Source organism: Delphinapterus leucas, chromosome 9 (assembly GCF_059928025.1).
Source record: "Delphinapterus leucas isolate spDelLeu-1000000601 "Yukka" chromosome 9, BTC_Dleu_Yukka2, whole genome shotgun sequence".
Classification (NCBI taxonomy): Eukaryota; Metazoa; Chordata; class Mammalia; order Artiodactyla; family Monodontidae; genus Delphinapterus; species Delphinapterus leucas.
Window position 1 is genome coordinate 6,349,574 of NC_143137.1, and position 18,382 is coordinate 6,367,955.

Here is an 18,382-nt window from a genome sequence, read left to right on the forward strand (position 1 = left end):
TGTTTTCTCCCAGTGTGCACAGAGGAAGTCTCAGACCTTTGAGACCCAGAGCTCTGGAAATTGCAGAGGGAGGGTTAGGTGGTGGTGACGACTTAAAGAGACAGGAACATTCACTGTGGGCTTAAAGCATTTCCCTTACAAAACCTCCCTCCTGGTGTGACTAATGTGGTGTGTGTCTCCAGCAGGGCCCCTCGATACCAAATATCTTGTCATACCTGAGGAAGGGAAGGGTGTTGTAGGACCCCGAGGCCTGACTCTCCTTCTAGAACTGTTCAGTGATCTAATCTTCAATGACTTTTTACCCTGTAGGCATTTCCCCCCATATCAAATAAGTCCAGAGAGCCTCCTGCCCCAGAACAAAGAACATGATAGCTTTTCTCAACAGCTGTCCATTGACTGGACATCCATGTGGCCAGGGCTCCTCTGGGGTCAAGTCTGTCAGAAAAATCCAGAAGCAGAGTTTTACCTGAGCAAGGAAGTCTCAGCTACTGAAGGACTTGAAGCTAGCCGCTATGTTGAGGATGGGCACCTTTACACAATTCCTAAATTAGCCTTATGAGGAGGCTTAGTCTGCTCCTCTGTGCTGGTGTCACCAATTCTAGCTGTTCTGTCTTCTCTCAAGAGGGTCATGAGAGTGAGGGTCAGCAAAAGAGCCAATGGTGTGGTGAACAGGCTACAAAAGGACTGGCCCTAGGACTGGTCAGGTCACCAACCTAACTCAAACTTTCTGGAGTTGACTGTCCCTATGTGTGGGAAGGAGGGCTGTCCCGAGCCCTAGTCTACTGACTGGGACCTGCTTTTTCATCTCTTTCTTTCCAGCCCATGTTTTCAGGTAGGAAAGAGACCCCACTTCCACTATTTTCCATTCTTTATTTCGGGGACAGAATCTCTCGAATTACTGACACTCCCATTGTTTCAATTCAGCATCACTGAAGCCAGGAGTCGCTCATTCTCCCACTAGATCAGCAGTGCCAGGACTAGTGTGAGGCCAGTTTGGTGTCCAGGGCACAAAGTTGAAGGAGGCAGTCACTACCAAGGTCTCTCAAGTGCCAACCCTACAGGTGAATGGCCCTGGAAGTGAGTACTTCCTTAAGACTGAGGTGCATATGGCTCCTCACTGGCTTCACCCTGGTCCAAGCCACATAGACCAGTCTTGACTAAGTCTTTCACACCCAACATGTACATTTCATGAAGATGCTTTCAGTGCCTCTTTGACATCTCCTTGCCGTTCAGTGTTCTCATGCATGCATGTGGTGTCTTCCTTCAACCAGTTGTGACTCTCTGCCTGGGGATTCACCTGGTTACAAGAAGATGCTTGGCTAGTGCACGGAGCAGCCTGAACTCATCAGAGAGCTAAGGTCCCCAGGAGCAGACCTCAATCTGTGACAGTGAGAAGTTAGTGGATAAATACCCCAGTTTCCTTGCTTATTAAATTGTGCACTGCCCACCAAGTGAGATAATTCTGAGGTATATTCTGGACCAACTGCTGTGGTCCCCGGCAGGATGGAGACCCAGTGGTCTGTGGTGGAAACCCCCTTATCATTGTCTACAGTGGTAAGATGCTCATCAACACAACCTGGGTCGGCTCCTTTCCCTTCCCTGTCTCACATTCCCACGGCCCTACTAGTGCTTTCTGGGATCGCTTTCCTACCCCAAAGTAACTGTCTGTCTCCATTTTTCTCTGCATTCTGATTAGATTAGCTTTTGGTTACTTGCCATTGTCTCTGGGCTTGGTCCCCTGGTATTCTCCGACTTGCCATCGGTTGTGGAAACCTATCCAAGGCCGAGGCCCTGAGACTCCTGGGTCTCAAAACCATCCAGGGCTCCTGCTTCCTCTCCTCCTATTTCCACACTTCTTTCTTCTCCTTTCAGATTTGCATATTCATTGTTTTCTTCTCTATCCTTATAAATCCAGTAAAAATTATGCAGAAGGGAAACATCCTTCTTGAACAGACCTTCAGAAGAGAATAATAAGTTCAGACCTTCTGGGATCACTCTTCATGCCTGATGTCTCCCTGCATTCTCTTGACATAGCCAGAGCTCAATTATCAGCATCCCCAGGGCTACAAAGGAATAAAAACTACCCAAATGTCATCTCAGGAGAGGAGACTATAGGGAAATGCGTCTTCAATGAAACACTGACTGTCTGACAGACATTGGTGCCACTATGCACCAGCATTTAGAAGGACTATTGTAGTGTCATGTAGATCCTACTTTCTTTTTTGGGGGAGAGAGTTTGTGGCAACCAAGGTTTACTTGTTAGAAGTACCAGTGAAGTAGGTGTCATCCAGGATTCAGTTTCATAGGACAAGCACCAGGGCAAGCTTCCTAGTTTGATAGCATAACGTAAAAGGAGAGGAAAGTTCATAAGCCAAATCAGAAGTTAAAATGTTGTGTGTTTCATATTCCAATGTTATGTACAATGGGACGCTGGAGCCCAAGATAGAAAATAAAAGTTCCGAGTGGGAGAGATGCAAATGTTAACACAAACGGAGACTTGTGCAAGAACTTAGGATGGGTTTCAGTTAATAAAAGACCAGGAGAAAGGACTGGGAGGGTGTATATTTGAATAAATACCAGCGCGCCAGAAAACAAAAGAATGGGCAAAAAACACTCAGAGAAAATGTGTAGGATATGAAGAAAAAAGGACTGAGAATAGAATACCAGAGACCTTATAGTTCTGGAACCATTAAGAGGAAAACAGTACAAATATTTGAAAAGTGGAATGCTAGCTGAAAAGTGTGTTGTTATTAAAGACAAGCTATAGAAAATATGAAAAAGAAAAAGAATCCATTAAAACGGGGGATTTTTGCTTCTGGTGAAGTTGGAGAAAGAGTCAAAAGCCCTCAGCTTCCACACTGACAACAAAAATTGGACAGAATGAAAATATACTTCTCTATGTCAAAGGATGGTGGAAGCAAGGAAGCACTGAGGAACTGAATTCTAGATATGAAAGAGCCGTTTATAGATAAGGAGAGAGCTGGGGAGCCTTCTATACCTGGGGTAAGTACTTGGTGTGGATATAAACATTTGGAGGTATTGGCTTGTCACAGACAGATTTTGCAGAGTGGAGGAGAAGTCAGATGACCATTTGACAACAATGTGGGTTATCTAAATAGATTGGAATCTGTATGATCCTAAAGGCAATGCTAAATTGTCTATCTGGAAAACTCTTTTCCTGTTCTCATCGCAATATCTTTTCCTAAGAAAGCAGCAATGGAGAAGGGTCAAGAAAATAATGAGAAATTTTTCTATCCCATTAGGCCCTGCTAGTGAGGTAAAGCCATTTCAAATTAGAGCCTTACACCTTTCTCAGTTCAAATGTTGATTAGATAAAATGTTGCTTAGGTAGGAGATTGTTATGTGTAGTATGAATCTGAAGTGAACTTAATCGATTTAATGTTGGCTCATTCTCATTTCAACTCAAGCATTGGAGCCAATGATGTGATCAGAGTAATCACTAGACAGATAAATGAACTTGCACTATCCATAAAATAATCCAAAGCTGGGGAAACATAAACTTTAGACTTCAGTTTTATTGTCTGCAATATAAATTTATGTGACATATGAAGAGTCAGGAAAATATGGCTCATAATCAAAAGATTAAACGTTAGAAGCAGAACCACAGATGACTCATTCATTGGAACTTAGGACTTTAAAATAGCTATCATAAAAGTGTTAAAGAATTTATAGATAAATAAATATAATGGGTTAAGAATTGAAGAATTTCATGAGAGAAATATAAACACAAAAGTATTAATTCTGGAAATAGAACATAAAATATGTGGAAAAGAAAACATTTATTGGATGGACCTCATAACATATTGAACATTGAAGAAAGGACCTATGAACTTGAAGACAGGTCATGAGAATTTATTGAGACTAAAGCATAAAAGGAAAATATAAAAAATAAACAAACACAGCACTAGTGATCACTGGGATAGTATCAAGCAGTCTAATGTAATTGAATCCAAGAAGGAGAAGAAAAGACTGAACTGGTAGGAAAAAATATTTGAAGGTATAATGACCAAAATGTTTTAATTTTGATGAAAAATTTCAACCCATAAATCCAAAAATTTTAACTGTATGTGGGAAATACAAAGAAACCCCAAATCCAGGCACTTTACAGTCAAACTACTAAAAACAAAAACCAAAAAAAAGAGAGAGAGAGAGAGAGGGAATAATTTAAAATTAACTAGGGGAGGAAAAACAGACACATTAGACAGAGGGGAACAATATAAGAATAATGGCTGCTTTCCTATCAGAAATAATGCAAGCCAGAAAACACTGGAATATCAATAATATTTAAAATGCTGAAGGAAAATGAAAGATCGACCCAGCAAAACTACCCTCCAAAAATGAAGATTGAAAAAAGACATTTTAAGATTGAAAACCAAAGAGAATTTGTCCCACAATTCTTCAGGCTGAAGGAGAAAGATACTAGATAGAAACTTGGATCGACAGGAAAGAATAAAGTTTTCTGGAAAAATTAAATATGTGGGAAATATGAAAAGACTGCTATTTTGATTATTGCTTAGTTTCTTAAAAATGAAATAGACTAAAGCAAAATATTAATAACCTATTGTGGGTTTCTAACATATGGAGAAGCAAAAAATGACAATATCACAAAGGAAGGGTAGAGATTAGATGCAAGTACACTTTCATAAGGTTCTTATATTAATATCTTCTTTGAAACGGTCCACTCTTAAGTCAAGGTAGAGAATAATATGTTAAGGATAAATACTTTAGTTTTGAGAGCAATCACTTAAAAAAAAAAGTCCAAAAGAGGAGAGGAAATGGAATAATTTTGAAAAAATCAACACACAAAAATGAAAAAAAGAGGAACAATGAAAATATGGGGCAACAAAGCAATCTACAGATTCAATGCAATCCCTATCAAATTACCACTGGCATTTTTCACAGAACTAGAACAAAAAATTTCACAATTTGTATGGAAACACAAAAGACCCCAAATAGCAAAAGCAATTTTGAGAAAGAAAAACGGAGCTGGAGGAATCAGCCTCCCTGACTTCAGACTATACTACAAAAGTACAGTAATAAAGACAGTATAGTACTGGCACAAAAACAGAAATATAGATCAATGGAACAGGACAGAAAGCCCAGAGGTAAACCCATGCACCTTCCTACGGTCACCTCATCTTTGACAAAGGAGGCAAGCATATACAATGGAGAAAAGACAGCCTCTTCAATAACGGATGCTGGGAAAACTGGACAGCTACATGTAAAAGAATGAAATTAGAACACTTCTTAACACCATACACAAAAGTAAACTCAAAATGGCTTAAAGACCTAAATGTAAGGCCAGACACTATAAAACTCTTAGAAGAAAACATAGGCAGAACACTCTTTGACATAAATCACAGCAACATCCTTTTGACCCACCTCCTAGGGTAATGAAAATAAAAACAAAATAAATAAATGGGACCTAATTAAACGTAAAAGCTTTTGCACAGGAAAGGAAACCATAAACAAAACGAAAAGACAACCCTCAGATTGGGAGAAAATATTTGCAAACGAATCAACAGACAAAGGATTAATCTCCAAAATATATAAACAGCTCATGCAGCTCAATATTAAAAAAAGAACAACGCAATCAAAAAATGGGCAGAAGACCTAAGTAGACTTCTTTCTCCAAAGAAGACATACAGATGGCCAACAAACACATGAAAAGATGCTCAACATCAGTAATTATTCGAGAAATGCAAATCAAAACCACAATGAGGCATCACCTCACAGCAGTCAGAATGGCCATCATCAAAAAATCTACAAACAATAAATGTTGGAGAGGGTGTGGAGAAAAGGGAACCCTTTTGCACTGTTGGTGGGAATGTAAATTGATACAGCCACTTTGGACAACAGTATGGAGGTTCCTTAAAAAACTAAAAATAGAACTACCATATGACCCAGCAATCCCACTACTGGGCATATACCCAGAGAAAACCATAATTCAAAAAGATACATGCACCCCAATATTCATTGCAGCACTATTTACAATAGCCAGGACATGGAAGCAACCTAAACGCCCATCAACAGATGAATGGATAAAGAAGATGTGGTACAGATCTACAATGGAATATTACTCAGCCATAAAAAGGAACAAAATTGGGTCATTTGTAGAGATGTGGATGGACCTAGAGTCTGTCACACAGAGTGAAGTAAGCCAGAAAGAGAAAAACAAATATCGTATATTAACGCATATATGTGGAATCTAGAAAAATGGTACAGATGAACCTATTTGTAGGGCAGGAATAGAGATGCGGATGTAGAGAATGGACTTGTGGACATAGTGCGGGAAGGGGAGGGCAGAACGAACTGAGAGAGTGGCACTGACATATATACACTACCATGTGTAAAGTAGATAGCTAGTGGGAAGTTGCTGTATAGCTCAGCGCTCTGTGCTGACCTAGAGGGGTGGGATGGGGGGTGTGTGGGAGGGAGGCTCTAGAGGGAGGGGGTATGTGTATACATAGAGCTGATTCACTTTGTTCTACAGCAGAAACTAACACAGCATTGTAAAGCAATTACACTCCAATAAAAAAAAAATCCTACTGTGTGGCTGAGAAGACAAATAGATGGGCATGCGGAGGGGAGGGGACTCAGATAATGCACAGCCTCTAGGGGCTCAGGAGCAGTACTTTATCAACAACCCAAGCCCTGCAGAAGGCCAGCCTAGTTACACGGGATAATAATAACTGGTCCCTTAGGGCTTGCCCTGTGGGATGAACGAGAAAGCATATTTAAAGTGCCTATCGGTGTCTGGCACACTGTCACAATCAATAAACAAGTGATACAGGAATGAGGAATGATGTGCCCAGCCTAGTGTCTGAGTCACAGCCGCCATTCAACAAAGGCAGCTCTTAGGGGAGGGAGAGACAGAAGACCCAGGTTTGAAGGAGGAGTAGCAAGAACAGCAAGGAGCTTCTGAGGGTTCTCTGCAACGTCCATGAAAATAAACTTGTTAAAAGAAAAAAAAAAAGAAAATATGGGGCAAATAAGAAGCAGGAGCAAGATGGTAAAGGTAGATGTAAATCCAACCATAGCTATAGCTATTTTAAATTCTTTTTTTTTTTTCGCAGTACGTGGGCCTCTCACTGTTGTGGCCACTCCCGTTGCGGAGCACAGGCTCTGGAAGCGCAGGCTCAGCGGCCATGGCTCACAGGCCCGGCCACTGCCCGGCATGTGGGATCTTCCCGGACTGGGGCACGAACGCGCGTCCCCTGCATCGGCAGGTGGACTCTCAACCACTGAGCCACCAGGGAAGCCCAGCTATAGCTATTTTAAACGTAACTGATCTTTGACAAAGAAGCAAAGACAATTTAATGGAGGAAGCATAGTCTTTTTAAATTTTTTATTTATTTTTACTTTTTAAATTGAAGTACAGCTGATTTACAATATTATATTAGTTTCAGGTGTACAGCATAGTGATTCAGTATTTTTATAGATTATCGTCCATTTAAGGTTGTCAAAAAATAATGGCTATAATTCCCATTGCTATACAATATATCCTTGTTGCTTATCTGTTTGCTTCATAATAGTTTGTATCTCTTAATCCCATACCCCTATTTTGTACCCCCCTTCCCTCTCCCCACTGTATCCAGTAGTTTATTTTCTATAACTGTGAGTCTGTCTAAAAGCATAGACTTTTTTTTTTTCATCTTTATTGGAGTATAATTGTTTTACAATGGTGTGTTAGGTTCTGCTTTATAACAAAGTGAATCAGCTATACATACACATATATCCCCATATCTCTTCTCTCTTGCGTCTCCCTCCCTCCCACCCTCCCTATCCCACCCCTCTAGGTGGTCACAAAGCACTGAGCTGATCTCCCTGTGCTATGCGGCTGCTTCCCACTAGCAATCTATTTTACGTTTGGTAGTGTATATATGTCCATGCCTCTCTCTCACTTTGTCCCAGCTTACCCTTCCCCCTCCCTGTATCCTCAAGTCCATTCTCTAGTAGGTCTATGTCTTTATTCCCGTCTTGCCCCTAGGCTCTTCATGACCATTTTTTTTCTTAGATTCCATATATATGTGTTAACATACGGTATTCGTGTTTCTCTTTCTGACTTAGTTCACTCTGTATGACAGACTCTAGGTCCATCCACCTCACTACAAATAACTCGATTTCGTTTCTTTTTATGGCTGAGTAATATTCCATTGTATATATGTGCCACATCTTATTTATCCATTCATCTGTTGATGGACACTTAGGTTGTAAAAGCATAGACTTTTCAATAAATGATGCTGGACATCCACATGCAAAAAAAAAATAAAAAGAATCTAGTCACAGACCTTATACCTTTCACAAGAATCAATTCAAAAGAGATCATGGATATAAATGTAAAATGTAAAACTATAAAATTCCTAGAAGATGACACTGGAGGAAATCTAGGAGATCTTGGGTGTGGTGATGACTTTTTAGATAAAACACTAAAAGCATGATTTATGAAAGAAAAAATTGATGAGTTGAACTTCTTTGAAATTAAAAAATTCTGGGCAAAAGACATTTTTAAAAGTGCTCAATGGCATGGAACAGAGAAAATATAAAGGAGAAAATCAAAGTTAGATTTTTGTAAAACTTATAAAATTAAACTTCTAGCCGTGCTGATCAAACAAAAAGAAATAATCATAAATTGCCAATATCAGAATTCGAAGAGGAGCAAGTGTTGGTTCCCAAACGAACTTTTTGGCCAACCCAATAATTTAGCTCTTGTACATATTAAAGGGATGATAAAATATTTTATGTTTCTGCAAATAAATTCAACTACTTAAGTATAATGGAAAAATTCCTTGAAATGCACATCATACAAAAATGAGCATAAGAAGAAATAAAAAAACAGAATATTTTGCATCTGGTTAAAAAATACTTTAAATTTAATTTATAATATTAGAATTTATAATACTATGGAAGGTTTAATATAGGTTCTGGTCTGGGGATCAGAGACCTCAGGATCAGCTCTCTAACTTTACCAGCAACCCAAGGTTGAGTTTCTTCGTCTTGGGGTTGATGTAGGCGTTTGTCTGTAGGTCAGCCTTGCCGTCTGGGTTTGCCTGTCCTCATGGCTCTCAACTCCCCTTTCAGCTCCACATCCTTTCATGTGTATTGTCTGCTTCATGCTTGGAGTTTTCCTGATTTTCTAGTGAGCTCATCACTCATAAAGATTCTGTTTATTTGATTTTATTTATTTTTTATTTTATTTTATTTTATTTTTTGCGGTACGCGGGCCTCTCACTGCTGTGCCCTCTCCCGTTGCGGAGCACAGGCTCCGGACGCGCATGCTCAGCGGCCATGGCTCACGGGCCCAGCCGCTCCGCGGCACGTGGGATCCTCCCGGACCGGGGCACGAACGCGCGTCCCCTGCATCGGCAGGCGGACTCTCAACCACTGCGCCACCAGGGAAGCCCTGTGTTTAATTTTAAAAATTCTAGTTGCGTTTAACAGGATGATGCTCCAAACTATCCAGTCCACCATCCTGTCTGAAGCGTAAGCCTCTATGTGAGTTTCAATGCTAACTGGGAATGGGCACCAGGGGTAAAATCTGGCTGAGCCTCTTTCAATGTTAAGCAAATTTGATGCACATAAAACAGACTATTGATGTGGGAGTGTGTCCGCGTGTGATTGTTGAGCACGAATTGGTTGTGTTACAGAAATGAGCCACGTGTTCACTTACCGTCTTCTGAGGATAAAACCATAGCACAGAATTAGAGACGTGTGATCTCAGGAATTCTACAGCTTACTTGTTATTGTACTGTACCCAGTAGAAATTTTATTGTTATTTTTGTTATATTCAGTAGAAATAGTAGTAGTATAAAGAAGAAAAGGAGTTTTTAGGGACATAAAACTGACTTTAGAGATTTGCAAATGAGAGGAATTTTATGTTTACAAGTTTCAAAAGCTATATTTCAAAACAAACAGTAACTTTTAAAATCATTTGGTTTACTAACAAATAGAATGATGTTAAGATTTTAGCACTTCACAGAATCTCAAACGCCTGGTGCTGTCAGGCGCTGTGTTTTACAGGGGAGGTACAGTGTGTGATTCACCCACTAAATGACAGTGGATAGAGAACCACTGATTGTAACTATAATATAGGAGTCTTGCGTTCCAGTCTAATGGTCTTTCTAAAAATTACCATTAATTTTTGGGGTATAATTAACAGTAAGCGACAGAATAAATGGCACATGGTAAACAGTAAGCGGTAAAAGAAATTGCACATTCCGTGCAAGACACGAAATAACAGAGTTTGCAATCTGACAAACACCTGAATACACATCACTATTAGGATTAGGGCTTTGGCCATGGCTGAACGTCTCTGAATTTCCGTGTACTTTACAAAGCTCTCTTTGAAGTCCTGTAATCTTTCCTCTGACTGCACAGTTGCACATTCTGACCCTGTTACTAGGCTGTACAGCCCATTGCTGTAGTGGCCACCCCTTTTCGCCATCACTAGGCTCTCAGTCAAGTCCATTAGCTCCTTCACCTGGTCATCCCGATTGCTCCCTTTAGCACGGTTACTAAAGGCACACACTCGCCCCCCACACGCAGCCACCAGCTCGCTTAGGGCTTTGTTATCTGAGCCATGGATGTAATCCATCAAGGAGCCTCCCTTGAGGTCTTCCTTGTGGGTGAAGAGGACAATTGTGTGTCTCATGGCATCCTCTCCAAAGATCTCCTTCACCTTCTGCACAGCCTGCTGGTCCTCCGTGGTGAATCGGCCCAGCTGTGTCACCAGGAGCAGCACGTGGGGTCCTGGTGTGGAAAGTAAGTAGCACTTCTGTACCTCTTTGTACAGGGAATCAGAGGGGTCCTTCCCAGAAAACATGTCTGGTGTGTCAATAACAACCATCTCTCTGTCTCCCCAGCTTCCCCGACTTTTACTGCAAGTCTTCGTCAAGGACTGGGCACTCAGCCTGGACTCAAATGCTTCCTTCCCGAGGATGCTGTTCCCCGTAGCACTTTTGCCAGTTCCTGTTTTGCCCACCAGAATGACTCTCAGCTCTGATCCTCTGGCACGTTGAGCTTGTTGACTCTTTGTATATGGTCCTGCTAAGAGCAAGTTTACTTAGAAGAGAAAGACAAATACTGTATGATATCGCTTATATGTGGAATCTAAAAAAAATGATATAAATGAACTCATTTACAAAACAGGTATAGACTCACAGACTTACAGTTACCAAAAGGGAAACAGGCAGGGGAGTAATAAATTAGGAGTTTGGGATTAAAATATACACACTACTATATATAAAATAGATAACCGACAAGGACCTACTGTATAGCACAGGGAACTATACTCGATATCTTGTAATAACCTACAATGGAAAAGAATCTAAAAATCTATTCATATGTATGTGTGTGTGTGTGTGTATAACTGAATCATTTTGTTGTAAAACTGAAAGTAACACAGCACTGTAAATCAACTATATTTCAATTAAAAAAAACAAAGGTGAAAAAAAAAAGAATAAGCTTGCTTTGTTATTACCACACTGATCATGCCAATGGAATATTTTTAATGATAAGGAAAAGTCTGGGAAAAGATACTCTCACAATGTATGGTATTTCTGAAATAGAAGCTAACTCTATTATCAAATAAAATAATGATTTTTAAAACTCTAGATTTCTCTAGGTCTGCAGGGCATTGCCATGTTGGCTCCTAGAAAAACATATTTGGAGGATGAGTTAGAATTAAAAACATACCTTGTCATTCAAAATTTGCCTATATCATCCAGTTCTGGCCCTGTAAAAGGCAAATTTTCTGGAGATGAGAGACGGGTAGCCAAGACAGTGGGTTCCGTCTTCAGGTGGGGGAAGTAACCTGACTGTTCCAGGACCAGAGACGGCTCCTCTGACCGTGGCTGGGCAGAGGTGTGGTCCCGACCACCAGTGAAATGGTTAGACCAGGAAAATACTGAAATGAACATTGTGAAATGATCCTCTCTAGTGAAGAAACTGCTGCTCACTTATGCTTTGCTTCAAAGTATAGCATGATTTTTATACAACATAAGCACAGAATGGGTAAACAGGCACAGAGAGGAAGTCACTTTCTTACCAGAGTGACTGCATTCCTTTTGGCCCATGGCAGTTCCTGAGGGACAGAGAGACCAGAGACCAATTAAAATACTATCATTTTTGAGTTACGACTCATGAGAGAACCTTATATTTCTAGAGCACGTTCACAGCCATGCCTCATTTGTCTACACAAAGCTGAGGAGGTGGGTGGAAAGAAGTACTATCTCTATTTTACATAGAAGTTTAGTCACTTGCTCAGAGTCAACCCAGTGAGTCAGAAGATGGGTTTCGCTTGTCGCCCCACCTACTTCTTCTTATCTCCATGCCCACCTCTCCTCCACTTACCCTCCTCCCTGAAGGACCTCCGCGCCCACTCTTGCTTTCCGTGGCCACACACCTTCCTTTCCCTCTACGTCCTTTCTAGGTCTGCCTTGGGTCCCAGGTTCAGACTGCTCTTTCTTTCGATCCTTCTCCAGCTCGCCCAACCCCTCCCTCCACGCTGCGTCCTTGCTGAGAGGCTCAATGAATTAAGAACACGACTCCAGAAAAGTACACTGTCCTTTAAACCAGAAATACACTTCATTTGATCCGTTAATTACTTGAATTTTCCTCTTTCCACGTAGAAGCCTTGCCATTTAGTTCCTTTTCCTACGCAGAGAAAAGTATCTTAAAACTGGCAGCCTGTACCAAGCGACAAGGCAGAGAAAATGCATGAGTTAATGACCAAATTCTTCCCAGTTAGCACTTTTTATTGGCTCTATGCAAACAAAGCTCTCTTTGCCAGTAATGGGCAATCTAAATTCCATGAAGTTTACAGGTCCTGTAAACTGGCTTCACTTAAGCCAAATGCCATCACTCTAAATTGTTTCCCTGAAAATAGGGCAAATTTGTTTTAAAATTTTTTCTTTAGCCTGGGAACTAGAAATCAACACTGCAGAACTTTCTTGAGTGTGGACTTACCTGAGTTATTTTTGAAAGAAACAGAAGCCTCCCCAGTGAAATCTGTGACTTGCCCGTTCAGCTTGAAGAGAAAAAAAAAACCAAACAAACCAGAAAACCGGAAACCTAGTCTGCTTCTTCCCCTCTCGAATCTCCACTGAGTTTCCTCACTGCAAGTGAGCCCCAGCACATGTCTGTGTCTGATTCTCTTTTTAAAAATAGTTAAAATGGCAAAATTTAATGAATAATTTGTTGTCGCATGGACTGTCTTTTCTCAATAGTGAAAAAAACAATGTTTGAATCATTTAAACTGGACAGGAAGAAAAGGGGCGCCAGGGATGCTGGTAGATTTGTTTCCTTCCCACCCGGGCTGTCTCCCCGCAGTTACAGGTTTGCCTGAATGAACACCCCTCAACTCCTCCCAGCAGGAATGGCGCCTCATCCACACCGTAGCAGTGACTGTCCTAAAGGCAAGTGCCGCTGGGTTGGGGGGCAGAAAGAGCGTGGGTGTGAGGGGCACAGGACAGGGCACTGTGCAGAGCGGGGAGGGTACAGAAAGGGGAACCCGGGAGAAGCCCATGTCTGTCTGACTGTAACAGTCACGTCCATCAGCGCATTTGGAAATAACTCACTCATGGTTTCCCTGCTTTTCCTTCCTGTCCAGCTCTGCAATGTCAGGGAGGCACCCCTGGGAAGCAATGATCTAGGCGGTGTCTACAATAATAATCTGAGTCTCTACCTTCAGGAAGAATGACCCAAGGGATTAAAGCTGAAATCACTCAAATGCTTTTTTCCCCTTATTTATATGATGTTCACCACAGCAGGGGCAGAGAAAATGTGGGACTTAGATAGCCTTTAAATATCCCAGATTAGTAGTGGTGCACTTTGCTTTCTCTCCCAACCACTGATGAGAAACAATCACAGGCCCCGACCTCATTATAAGAGAGGTTTGGAAACACAGTGGAGTCCCGGGACACGGGTGGACACCACTGCTTTGTCACACACTAACTGTTATCACCGTTTTGCACTCTTCCACATCCTTTATACGCAGTCTTCTACTTAACATCAGTAATCTCTTCCTAAAAACAAACCATTCTGTGTCAAAATACTAACAGGGACCTATTTCTTATTGTTTTTTATGAAAACACGTATAATGCAATATCAAATTCAAAGCCCATCGATTTTCTAAATCACATGTAAAATTCACTAAAGTACCTATATAAAAACATTTTTTTCAGAACAAAAGCTTAAAATATTGCTCTTTTGAATACCCCAAATATTTTTGGTTTATAAAAGAAAGTTATTGGATAAGTATCCTGACAAATAACTCAATTAAAAAATGGGCAAAGGACCTGAATAGATATTGTTTCTGAGAAGACATACAAATAGCCAGCAGGTACATGAAAAGGTGTCAACATCACTAAGCATCAGGGGAATGCAGATCGAAACCACGATGAGTTATCACCTCACGCCTGTTAGGATGCTATCATCACAAAGACAGGAGACACGTGTTTGTGAGGATGTGGAGAAATCACGCGGTGGTAGGAGTGTAAATCGGTATAGCTACTATGGAGAACAGTATGGAGGTTCCTAAAAAAATGCAAAATAGGGCTTCCTTGGTGGCGCAGTGGTTGAGAGTCCGCCTGCCGATGCAGGGGACGTGGGTTCGTGCCCCGGTCCGGGAGGATCCCACATGCCGCGGAGTGGCTGGGCCCGTGAGCCATGGCCACTGAGCCTGCGCGTCCGGAGCCTGTGCTCCGCAACGGGAGAGGCCACAGCAGTGAGAGGCCCACGTACCGCAAAAAAAAGAAGAGAAAAAGAAAAGAGGTTTTGTGGAGGGTGGAGGGAAATCAAAAACAAGTCACAATGGCTGTTCAGTGCAGGTGAAAGTGTGTGGGGTGAACTGGTGAAGCAGGGAAGGAACGACGGACGCCTGACTTTCAAAGTTTCACCGAAGTGATGGGTGCAAAACAAAAACTCAGTGAACAAATGAATAAACCCCAACAAACAAACAAACAACAAAGGACCCAACCTGGAGCTTTTCAAAGAGGCTGGACTGAGCGTCTTGTCTACTGAAAAGTGTGAGGAGCTGTTAGCTTTACATTGCAAAGAACTAGCTGCTGAAGACCTAGTTCCAAAGGATGCTCAGAGTTGTAAGAAGGGTCATCTCATGGAATACCTGTAAAGATTAATGGCTGAACAATTTTTTAAGTATTTATTTAGGCTGTGCTGGGTCTCAGTTGCGGTATGCGGGCTTTTTAGCTGCAGCATGCGAACCCTTAGTGGCAGCATGCATGCGGGATCTAGTTCCCCAACCAGGGATTGAAGCCAGGCCCCCTGTATTGAGACTGCGGAGTCCTACCCACTGGACAACCAGGGAAGTCCCTAATGGCTAAAATTTTAATTTAAAAAGTTTTAAAGACATTTTACATCAAACAAGACATCAACAGAAGCATTCCACTAAAAGATGCAATTATCAGCAGTATTACATTACAAAAAGAGGTATATTTGCAAGCAAGGGAACCCAAAGAGATGTCTATTTCGAGTTTCCTTCCATCACATTTCTTTGTCTATGGTTTCAAATGATGGCTCACAATCGTCTCCTTGTGGAACATCTCATACCATGAGGTAAAGATAGTTGTCAGCTCCTTGGAATTGGACATGGACATACCTCAAGTGTGGGCTGTTCTACCCACTCCTTCGCCAGTTCGTTCCCACACAAAGTCACCCCCACTCAGTAGCCACAGTGACCGCTCTTTGATCTGCTTCCTCTCTCAATGGACAGAGCTGACAATAATCCCTTTAAATTCCTCAGACTTTACATTACTATGGTGAACTCGGGAATCAAAACCACCAGGAGTAAAGTCCTGTCACCTTGGTGAAGGCGTGAAGAAGCCATCTGGAACATTCCAGCCCCAAAAGATGCAACAGGGAGGAATCAAGGAACACAGCTGACCAGCAGGGAGGCACAGAGGTGTGGAGCTAGGCCAGTGTCCCCACCAACTGAAGCCCCAGTCTGCGTGGAGAAGAGGCAGGGGAGAACTTCTGTGCTCTGCCCGACTTCCTGAGGCACAAAATCATGAGCATAATAAAACTGCTTTTGCCACTGAGTTTTGTTTTTTTTTTTGCGGTATGCGGGCCTCTCACTGCTGTGGCCTCTCCCGTTGCGGAGCATAGGCTCCGGACGCGCAGGCTCAGCGGCCATGGCTCACGGGCCCAGCCGCTCCGCGGCATGTGGGATCTTCCCGGACCGGGGCACGAACCCGTGTCCCCTGCATCGGCAGGCGGACTCCCAACCACTGCGCCACCAGGGAAGCCGCATGCCACTGAGTTTTGGAGTGATTTGTTATATAGCAATAGATGACTGGATCACCTGAATAGATTCCTAGAAATGGAATTGCTAGACAATTGGTAGATGCATTTGTAATTTTGATAGATATTACTGGACTGTCCACAATAAAAATTTTAACCAAACTAGCTACACCAGCATTTTGTTAATTTCCCCATATCCTTGTTCATGATTTTATCTGCCAATCTGATCAATGAAAACTTGCATTCATGTGATTTTTATATGCGTTACTCAACATGAATGTGGTCGAGTTATTTTTTGTATGTTAAAGAACTATGCCTTTTTTATTATCTTCTCATGTGTTTGTTACTCATGTTTAAATTCTGTTGTTAATCGTTCTGACATTGATTTGTAGAAGTTCTTTATGTGGCCAAAAATGATCGTTTTACCTCTTCCTCTTGGAGTTTTGAAAATAACCATCCAATTTTGTCCACTGTTTGTTTTCTGTGGCTAGTATTCAGAAGAATGTTCAATAATCCCAGTATAGTAGGCCTCCTTAACTTGTTTCTAACTTTTGTGGCAATACCTCAATGCTTCCAGTTAAATAAGGTGTGGGCTTTGAGGTTGAGATGGAAATTTAAAAAGTAACCAGTTATTAGATGCTGAATTTTACCAAATTACCTTCCAACACTAAGGTGATAACTGGATTATGTTGCTCCATAGCTTTATAATGCATTAAATTATATGAAAATATTTCCTGATGTTGAACCTTCTTTGCATATTTGGGACTAATCTTTCTCATCTAAGTTATTGCTGGCTTCTATTTGATAATAGTTAATTTTTGCATTTCTTCATGAGTGATCTTATTCATTTCTAAAACAAAGAAATTCTTTTCCTGTTGATTGGCCTGGTTCTAGCTGTATCTGGTTTTGGGGTCTCATTTTCCTTCCAAACGTATCAACCATGGTGTTTTTCTCAAATAGATACTTGCACTCCAGAAGAATTCTGGTTCTATCTTTTAAGAAAACAAGATTTTTACCATCACTACCTTTCACCATCACCTCTTCCTTTCTTAGGCAAGCCTGACGTTAAACAAAGACTATAGCATAGTGAATGTTACGAAGGAAAATGCCAGGGTGCCATTGGGAATGTATAAAGGATAAACTAAACTAATGGGAGGGGGGTAGCTGGGAAAGACTTCTGAGAAAAAGTAAAATTGTTTGAGCTGAACTTGAAAAGTGAGTGAGGAAAGGGATTGGAGGTGTTTCCGGGAATAAGTAGCAGCATATTCCAAGGCAAGTGACAGCACGGAACTCTCAGGTATTAAGGAAGGCAAGGATGGCTAGAACCTAGAGGCAGGAAGTCAGATTGTGTAGCAATGAGGCTGGAGATTGAAGCAGGCAGTTGTCAAGTTTGGATCCTGAATGTTTTCTTGCAAAACAATGGAAACTCACTCTGACATTGACTTGGGGTTGCAGTGCCACGGCCCCGATTGTGAGTTATGTGAAGAATGGATTCGAAAACCCTGTCCCTTATCCTGCTTTACATCATCTCCACCTGGGTATCATTTTTGGGGTCCTCCTCAATGTCCCCTCTCACATCTTCTGCCTCCCCACCCACCCCGCCCCCTCAGTGCACGGAAACAGAACTATCGTGGTTCAAGTGAGCTGGAGAAGGACCCTGGCTGTGAGCCTTGAGGTGAGCCCACTGAGGTCTCTGCCCCAATCTATTTCCTAACACCCTCCCCAGTGCTCAGCACCCTGTCAGCCCTTCATTTCCTTTCCAACCACTTCCTGCATAAGACTCTTTCATTTTTCACTTCTCGTTCTAAGTTCAACTATGTCTTGAGAAGAACTTGGTGTCTGGGTGTTTCTTTTTAACCAAGAGTGAAAAATAACTGTTTGCGATTCTGTCTGTGAAAGGAAACCACAAGACCCCGAGCTGCTCCCGAGGCAAGCTCCATCCTGCCAGAGGGCAGAGAGCCTATCTATCTGGTACGATCTGAAGGGACTGAAATCCCCTCTGCCAAGCCTCAGCTGCAGCCCACTATCTCTGAACTGTCGCTCCTCTCTTCTGAGTAAAGCTCTTTGCTTAGGCAAAGAAAACAGCACAAAGGGAGAGGCTTAG

At 41.8% G+C, this 18,382-nt stretch overlaps 1 protein-coding gene across 8 annotated transcripts; it reads right to left on the reverse strand.

Moving 5' to 3' along the window:
- Positions 1 to 9,758: 9,758 nt before the first annotated feature.
- On the reverse strand, positions 9,759 to 13,092 carry GIMAP2 (GTPase, IMAP family member 2). Of its 8 annotated transcripts, XR_016394253.1 has the most exons (4): positions 12,373 to 12,949; positions 12,068 to 12,103; positions 11,716 to 11,926; positions 10,952 to 11,064 (listed from the first exon to the last, which is right to left on the reverse strand). XR_016394253.1 is itself a non-coding variant. In XM_022578000.3 (3 exons), exons 2-3 carry the CDS (start codon positions 12,093 to 12,095, stop codon positions 10,103 to 10,105), a joined length of 990 nt encoding a protein of 329 aa, XP_022433708.2. In that variant the 5' UTR covers positions 12,096 to 12,103; positions 12,988 to 13,092; the 3' UTR covers positions 9,759 to 10,102. The 8 variants fall into 8 exon arrangements, 5 of the variants coding, with proteins under 5 accessions (XP_022433708.2, XP_022433697.2, XP_022433690.2 ...); XM_022578000.3 differs by lacking the exons at positions 11,716 to 11,926; positions 12,373 to 12,949 and adding an exon at positions 12,988 to 13,092 and having other exon boundaries at positions 9,759 to 11,064; XM_022577989.3 differs by lacking the exons at positions 11,716 to 11,926; positions 12,373 to 12,949 and adding an exon at positions 12,988 to 13,092 and having other exon boundaries at positions 9,759 to 11,067.
- Between the last annotated feature and the right edge of the window lie 5,290 nt (positions 13,093 to 18,382).